The sequence below is a fragment of the Procambarus clarkii genome, chromosome 53 (assembly GCF_040958095.1).
Source record: "Procambarus clarkii isolate CNS0578487 chromosome 53, FALCON_Pclarkii_2.0, whole genome shotgun sequence".
NCBI lineage: Eukaryota > Metazoa > Arthropoda > Malacostraca > Decapoda > Cambaridae > Procambarus > Procambarus clarkii.
The window spans coordinates 33,249,774-33,258,462 of record NC_091202.1 but is presented as its reverse complement, the minus strand read 5'-3'; the positions used below and the strand labels follow the sequence as shown (position 1 = coordinate 33,258,462).

The window sequence follows — 8,689 nt, the reverse complement described above, 5'->3', positions numbered from 1 at the left end:
GGTTAGGTTAGGTTAGGTTAGGTTAGGTTTGGTTAGGTTAGGTTAGGTTTGGTTTGGTTAGGTTAGGTTAGGTTTGGTTAGGTTTGGTTAGGTTAGGTTAGGTTAGGTTTGGTTAGGTTAAGTTAGGTTAGGTTAGGTTTGGTTAAGTTAGGTTTGGTTAGGTTAGGTTTGGTTAGGTTAGGTTTGGTTAGGTTAGGTTTGGTTAGGTTAGGTTAGGTTAGGTTTACCTGCATCAGTTTACGATACACATCTGTGATGACTCTTCTAGAATTATCGTCCACCAGAACATGGAGGAATTGTATCCTGCCTCCCACACTTTTCCCTAGTGAAAGTCATATAATTATAAGTTGTTGAAATTTTGGTACCTGTAGGTCTGTGGTGCCAGCAAGCGGAGTCTGTGGTGCCAGCAGGCGGGGTCTGCGGTGCCAGCAGGCGGGGAGTCTGTGGTGCCAGCAGGCAGGGAGTCTGCGGTGCCAGCAGGCGGGGTCTGCGGTGCCAGCAGGCGGGGAGTCTGCGGTGCCAGCAGGCGGGGAGTCTGCGGTGCCAGCAGGCGGGGAGTCTGCGGTGCCAGCAGGCGGGGAGTCTGCGGTGCCAGCAGGCGGGGAGTCTGCGGTGCCAGCAGGCGGGGTCTGCGGTGCCAGCAGGCGGGGAGTCTGCGGTGCCAGCAGGCGGGGAGTCTGCGGTGCCAGCAGGCGGGGAGTCTGCGGTGCCAGCAGGCGGGGAGTCTGCGGTGCCAGCAGGCGGGGAGTCTGCGGTGCCAGCAGGCGGGGAGTCTGCGGTGCCAGCAGGCGGGGAGTCTGCGGTGCCAGCAGGCGGGGAGTCTGCGGTGCCAGCAGGCGGGGAGTCTGCGGTGCCAGCAGGCGGGGAGTCTGCGGTGCCAGCAGGCGGAGTCTGTGGTGCCAGCAGGCGGAGTCTGTGGTGCCAGCAGGCGGAGTCTGTGGTGCCAGGAAGCGGAGTCTGTGGTGCCAGCAGGCGGGGTCTGCGGTGCCAGCAGGCGGGGAGTCTGTGGTGCCAGCAGGCGGGGAGTCTGTGGTGCCAGCAGGCGGGGAGTCTGTGGTGCCAGCAGGCGGGGAGTCTGCGGTGCCAGCAGGCGGGGTCTGCGGTGCCAGCAGGCGGGGAGTCTGCGGTGCCAGCAGGCGGGGAGTCTGCGGTGCCAGCAGGCGGGGAGTCTGCGGTGCCAGCATGTAACAAACTAGGCTGTTGTAAGAATTATCCAGAGGGGTTTATCGACAAAAGAGAATGGGAAGCTGAGCCGCATGGTGACCTGACCCCCAGGGGAATTCGCGGTGGAAATAACCGACGCGTTGTTCATATCTGCGTAAATGAATCATCCTATAGTATTCAGTAATTTAGAGAAAATTAGCCTTTATTCATTTTGCATTAAAATTGTATTGTATAATAGTACTGGATACAATATCAAGAGTATTCTAATTATTGAGTTTAAGTCACCATCAGTGACGTCACGAATCAGATCTAACTTTTGAGGCGGAGTGACCGGCGGTCATAGGTCATCAGGGGTTGACAGGTCTACTATTTCTCAAAGTTTTAATAACCATTTTTGTGATCGGGAACAGCTCTGCCGTTAGATGTTTGTAATTTAATTCAGTAAAATAATTCAACCAGTCTGGATCAATTAAGTACAACAGAGGTTAATTGTTATAACTTAAACCTTGCTAGTAACTGGGTAGGACTTTGACTGACTAGGCGGAAGGATACAATACTCTGTCTGGGGTAGACCAGACAAGGAGGAGAGCAGTGTGGTCACGGAAGCAGCTGGGATAAGAGGTCAACATCTTACCTCTCCCCAAGAACAGCCCCAACACCTAGAGCTGTGGTCGCCCAAGGTATAGTTGCTATTGTTAAGTATAGAAATAGTCTCATTTGCCACTCAGGTCAAGTAGGGAGTGTTAAAGTGATAGGGAGTGAACACATCTAGATTTTGTTTTAGTTTTCTTTTAATAAATTAAATTTGTTATTAATTTGCATTTTATTGTTTCCATGTGTTTTATGTGTATACTTGTCCTGGTCACGTGGTCCACACGAGGCAGAGTTGCATTGGGCGCCGATTCTAACATCGAATCGGAATTATCATTACCGTGTAATTTATTCCACACTCAAGGTCATCGTTTATAGTGGGGATCAAGCCCCTAGGTTGATTAATTAGCGTGATCGATCCAGACCTCGATCATTGCTCTTGTATTACTGGTCTGGTGGTGGCAGCAGAGGTGACTCTAGGGTTTTGTTCAGAGCTTAGGTCACGTCATACTGGGTGTAGAATCCTAAGTCGGTCAATCGTCTTAGGACCACGTGGCGTGGAGTTGGCTTTGGTAAAAGTTTTGGAGTCCCTTGGTTTAGAAATAAAAGTAAGAATACGGGTAGAGGGAGTAGAAAGAAGGAAGTAAAGAGAGAGGAACCTGAACCCGTGTTACAAGCAGGCGGGGAGTCTGCGGTGCCAGCAGGCTGGGAGTCTGCGGTGCCAGCAGGCTGGGAGTCTGCGGTGCCAGCAGGCTGGGAGTCTGCGGTGCCAGCAGGCTGGGAGTCTGCGGTGCCAGCAGGCTGGGAGTCTGCGGTGCCAGCAGGCTGGGAGTCTGCGGTGCCAGCAGGCTGGGAGTCTGCGGTGCCAGCAGGCTGGGAGTCTGCGGTGCCAGCAGGCTGGGAGTCTGTGGTGCCAGCAGGCGGGGAGTCTGTGGTGCCAGCAGGCGGGGAGTCTGTGGTGCCAGCAGGCGGGGTCGAGTCTGCGGTGCCAGCAGGCGGGGTCGAGTCTGCGGTGCCAGCAGGCGGGGTCGAGTCTGCGGGGCCAGCAGGCGGGGTCGAGTCTGCGGGGCCAGCAGGCGGGGTCGAGTCTGCGGGGCCAGCAGGCGGGGTCGAGTCTGCGGGGCCAGCAGGCGGGGTCGAGTCTGCGGGGCCAGCAGGCGGGGTCGAGTCTGCGGGGCCAGCAGGCGGGGTCGAGTCTGCGGGGCCAGCAGGCGGGGTCGAGTCTGCGGGGCCAGCAGGCGGGGTCGAGTCTGCGGGGCCAGCAGGCGGGGTCGAGTCTGCGGGGCCAGCAGGCGGGGTCGAGTCTGCGGGGCCAGCAGGCGGGGTCGAGTCTGCGGGGCCAGCAGGCGGGGTCGAGTCTGCGGGGCCAGCAGGCGGGGTCGAGTCTGCGGGGCCAGCAGGCGGGGTCGAGTCTGCGGGGCCAGCAGGCGGGGTCGAGTCTGCGGGGCCAGCAGGCGGGGTCGAGTCTGCGGGGCCAGCAGGCGGGGTCGAGTCTGCGGGGCCAGCAGGCGGGGTCGAGTCTGCGGGGCCAGCAGGCGGGGTCGAGTCTGCGGGGCCAGCAGGCGGGGTCGAGTCTGCGGGGCCAGCAGGCGGGGTCGAGTCTGCGGGGCCAGCAGGCGGGGTCGAGTCTGCGGGGCCAGCAGGCGGGGTCGAGTCTGCGGGGCCAGCAGGCGGGGTCGAGTCTGCGGGGCCAGCAGGCGGGGTCGAGTCTGCGGGGCCAGCAGGCGGGGTCGAGTCTGCGGGGCCAGCAGGCGGGGTCGAGTCTGCGGGGCCAGCAGGCGGGGTCGAGTCTGCGGGGCCAGCAGGCGGGGTCGAGTCTGCGGGGCCAGCAGGCGGGGTCGAGTCTGCGGGGCCAGCAGGCGGGGTCGAGTCTGCGGGGCCAGCAGGCGGGGTCGAGTCTGCGGGGCCAGCAGGCGGGGTCGAGTCTGCGGGGCCAGCAGGCGGGGTCGAGTCTGCGGGGCCAGCAGGCGGGGTCGAGTCTGCGGGGCCAGCAGGCGGGGTCGAGTCTGCGGGGCCAGCAGGCGGGGTCGAGTCTGCGGGGCCAGCAGGCGGGGTCGAGTCTGCGGGGCCAGCAGGCGGGGTCGAGTCTGCGGGGCCAGCAGGCGGGGTCGAGTCTGCGGGGCCAGCAGGCGGGGTCGAGTCTGCGGGGCCAGCAGGCGGGGTCGAGTCTGCGGGGCCAGCAGGCGGGGTCGAGTCTGCGGGGCCAGCAGGCGGGGTCGAGTCTGCGGGGCCAGCAGGCGGGGTCGAGTCTGCGGGGCCAGCAGGCGGGGTCGAGTCTGCGGGGCCAGCAGGCGGGGTCGAGTCTGCGGGGCCAGCAGGCGGGGTCGAGTCTGCGGTGCCAGCAGGCGGGGTACGAGTCTGCGGGGCCAGCAGGCGGGGTACGAGTCTGCGGGGCCAGCAGGCGGGGTCGAGTCTGCGGGGCCAGCAGGCGGGGTCGAGTCTGCGGGGCCAGCAGGCGGGGTCGAGTCTGCGGGGCCAGCAGGCGGGGTCGAGTCTGCGGGGCCAGCAGGCGGGGTCGAGTCTGCGGGGCCAGCAGGCGGGGTCGAGTCTGCGGGGCCAGCAGGCGGGGTCGAGTCTGCGGGGCCAGCAGGCGGGGTCGAGTCTGCGGGGCCAGCAGGCGGGGTCGAGTCTGCGGGGCCAGCAGGCGGGGTCGAGTCTGCGGGGCCAGCAGGCGGGGTCGAGTCTGCGGGGCCAGCAGGCGGGGTCGAGTCTGCGGGGCCAGCAGGCGGGGTCGAGTCTGCGGGGCCAGCAGGCGGGGTCGAGTCTGCGGGGCCAGCAGGCGGGGTCGAGTCTGCGGGGCCAGCAGGCGGGGTCGAGTCTGCGGGGCCAGCAGGCGGGGTCGAGTCTGCGGGGCCAGCAGGCGGGGTCGAGTCTGCGGGGCCAGCAGGCGGGGTCGAGTCTGCGGGGCCAGCAGGCGGGGTCGAGTCTGCGGGGCCAGCAGGCGGGGTCGAGTCTGCGGGGCCAGCAGGCGGGGTCGAGTCTGCGGGGCCAGCAGGCGGGGTCGAGTCTGCTGGGCCAGCAGGCGGGGTCGAGTCTGCGGGGCCAGCAGGCGGGGTCGAGTCTGCGGGGCCAGCAGGCGGGGTCGAGTCTGCGGGGCCAGCAGGCGGGGTCGAGTCTGCGGGGCCAGCAGGCGGGGACGAGTCTGCGGGGCCAGCAGGCGGGGACGAGTCTGCGGGGCCAGCAGGCGGGGTCGAGTCTGCGGGGCCAGCAGGCGGGGTCGAGTCTGCGGGGCCAGCAGGCGGGGTCGAGTCTGCGGGGCCAGCAGGCCGGGTCGAGTCTGCGGGGCCAGCAGGCGGGGTCGAGTCTGCGGGGCCAGCAGGCGGGGTCGAGTCTGCGGGGCCAGCAGGCCGGGTCGAGTCTGCGGGGCCAGCAGGCCGGGTCGAGTCTGCGGGGCCAGCAAGCCGAGTCGAGTCTGCGGGGCCAGCAGGCCGGGTCGAGTCTGCAGGGGCCAGCAGGCCGGGTCGAGTCTGCGGGGCCAGCAGGCCGGGGTCGAGTCTGCGGGGCCAGCAGGCGGGGTACGAGTCTGCGGGGCCTAGCAGGCGGGGTACGAGTCTGCGGGGCCTAGCAGGCGGGGTCGAGTCCGCGGGGCCAGCAGGCGGGGTCGAGTCCGCGGGGCCAGCAGGCGGGGTCGAGTCCGCGGGGCCAGCAGGCCGGGTCGAGTCTGCGGGGCCAGCAGGCGGGGTCGAGTCTGCGGTGCCAGCAGCAGAAGGCTACAGACAAAATACTGTTCATAAATAGTTTGTGTTTTACCTATAACCCGCAATTGCAATTATTTGCATGATTTGTTGATGTAATTAGTTAGCCTTTATAATAGTTGTGTATTAAATGTCGCATAAAATTACTTTTCGACACAGCAAGCAACTCTCACGCTGGTCTCTGGGGCTCAGTCAGCAGCGGCAGCACGGCCCGACTGGTGCTGACTTGTGACACTTATTGCTGACGTATGGTAGGGATTCTCAATGTGGTGAGGTATCTGGACATGTTTGAGGTAGGAGTTTTTCGATGTGTATTGGTTCTGGCCTGTGTGGTAGAGGCTGCTGGGGTGTGGAAGTGCCTGGTGACGCTGTAGAAATATCAGTCGATGCGAAGAAAAATAATGTGGAAAGGAGGGAGATTGAAGGTAAAGAAAAGATCTACTTTAGAAGAGATGTTTATGTAGGCGGCAAGCAACTACCTGGGTTGTTGGAGTCGCTCCCCCACCCCCTACACATTAAGACTCTCTCCCGCCCCCTACACATTAAGACACTCTCCCACCCCCACACATTAAGACTCTCTCCCACCCCCTACACATTAAGACACTCTCCCACCCCCTACACATTAAGACACTCCCCCACCCCCTACACATTAAGACACTCCCCCACCCCCACACATTAAGACACTCCCCCACCCCCACACATTAAGACACTCTCCCACCCCCACACATTAAGACTCTCTCCCACCCCCTACACATTAAGACACTCTCCCACCCCCTACACATTAAGACACTCTCCCACCCCCACACGTTAAGACACTCCCCCACCCCCACACATTAAGACTCTCTCCCACCCCCTACACATTAAGACACTCCCCCACCCCCTACACATTAAGACACTCTCCCACCCCCACACATTAAGACACTCCCCCACCCCCTACACATTAAGACACTCCCCCACCCCCTACACATTAAGACACTCCCCCACCCCCTACACATTAAGACACTCCCCCACCCCCTACACATTAAGACACTCTCCCACCCCCTACACATTAAGACACTCCCCCACCCCTACACATTAAGACTCTCTCCCACCCCCTACACATTAAGACACTCCCCCACCCCTACACATTAAGACTCTCTCCCACCCCCTACACATTAAGACACTCCCCCACCCCTACACATTAAGACTCTCTCCCACCCCCTACACATTAAGACACTCCCCCACCCCCTACACATTAAGACACTCCCCCACCCCCTACACATTAAGACTCTCTCCCACCCCCTACACATTAAGACACTCCCCCACCCCCTACACATTAAGACACTCCCCCACCCCCTACACATTAAGACACTCCCCCACCCCCTACACATTAAGACACTCCCCCACCCCCTACACATTAAGACACTCCCCCACCCCCTACACATTAAGACACTCCCCCACCCCCTACACATTAAGACACTCCCCCACCCCCTACACATTAAGACACTCCCCCACCCCCTACACATTAAGACACTCCCCCACCCCCTACACATTAAGACACTCCCCCACCCCCACACATTAAGACACTCCCCCACCCCCTACACATTAAGACACTCCCCCACCCCCTACACATTAAGACACTCCCCCACCCCCTACACATTAAGACACTCCCCCACCCCCTACACATTAAGACACTCCCCCACCCCCTACACATTAAGACACTCCCCCACCCCTACACATTAAGACACTCCCCCACCCCCTACACATTAAGACACTCCCCCACCCCCTACACATTAAGACACTCCCCCACCCCCTACACATTAAGACACTCCCCCCCACACATTAAGACACTCCCCCACCCCCTACACATTAAGACGCTCCCCCACCCCCTACACATTAAGACACTCCCCCACCCCCTACACATTAAGACACTCCCCCACCCCCTACACATTAAGACACTCCCCCACCCCCTACACATTAAGACACTCCCCCACCCCCTACACATTAAGACACTCCCCCACCCCTACACATTAAGACACTCCCCCACCCCCTACACATTAAGACACTCCCCCACCCCCTACACATTAAGACACTCCCCCACCCCCTACACATTAAGACACTCCCCCACCCCCTACACATTAAGACACTCCCCACCCCACACATTAAGACACTCCCCCACCCCCTACACATTAAGACACTCCCCCACCCCCTACACATTAAGACACTCCCCACCCCCTACACATTAAGACACTCCCCCACCCCCTACACATTAAGACACTCCCCCACCCCCTACACATTAAGACACTCCCCCACCCCCTACACATTAAGACACTCCCCCACCCCTACACATTAAGACACTCCCCCACCCCCACACATTAAGACACTCCCCCACCCCCTACACATTAAGACACTCCCCCACCCCCTACACATTAAGACACTCCCCCACCCCCTACACATTAAGACACTCCCCACCCCACACATTAAGACACTCCCCCACCCCCACACATTAAGACACTCCCCCACCCCCACACATTAAGACACTCCCCCACCCCCCACACATTAAGACACTCCCCCACCCCCTACACATTAAGACACTCCCCCACCCCCCACACATTAAGACACTCCCCCACCCCCTACACATTAAGACACTCCCCCACCCCCTACACATTAAGACACTCCCCCACCCCCTACACATTAAGACACTCCCCACCCCACACATTAAGACACTCCCCCACCCCCACACATTAAGACACTCCCCACCCCCACACATTAAGACACTCCCCCACCCCCACACATTAAGACACTCCCCCACCCCCTACACATTAAGACACTCCCCCACCCCCACACATTAAGACACTCCCCCACCCCCTACACATTAAGACACTCCCCCACCCCCTACACATTAAGACACTCCCCCACCCCCTACACATTAAGACACTCCCCCACCCCTACACATTAAGACACTCCCCCACCCCTACACATTAAGACACTCCCCCACCCCCACACATTAAGACACTCCCCCACCCCCACACATTAAGACACTCCCCCACCCCCACACATTAAGAGACTCCCCCACCCCCACACATTAAGACACTCCCCCACCCCCCACACATTAAGACACTCCCCCACCCCCACACATTAAGACACTCCCCCACCCCCACACATTAAGACACTCCCCCACCCCCACACATTAAGACACTCCCCCACCCCCACACATTAAGACACTCCCCACCCCCTACACATTAAGACACTCCCCCACC

At 61.2% G+C, this 8,689-nt stretch overlaps 1 protein-coding gene across 1 annotated transcript in view; it reads right to left on the bottom strand.

Moving 5' to 3' along the window:
* Positions 1-332: 332 nt before the first annotated feature.
* The window catches only part of LOC123767251 (proline-rich protein 36-like), an 18,309-nt gene continuing 9,952 nt past the window's right edge, over positions 333-8,689 (bottom strand). The window contains exons 4-5 of the mRNA XM_069304990.1: positions 2,430-5,465; positions 333-1,169 (exon numbers count right to left, since the gene is read on the bottom strand). Of these exons, the coding sequence (XP_069161091.1) occupies positions 333-1,169; positions 2,430-5,465 (3,873 nt within the window). The remainder of the gene's footprint in view (positions 1,170-2,429; positions 5,466-8,689) is intronic.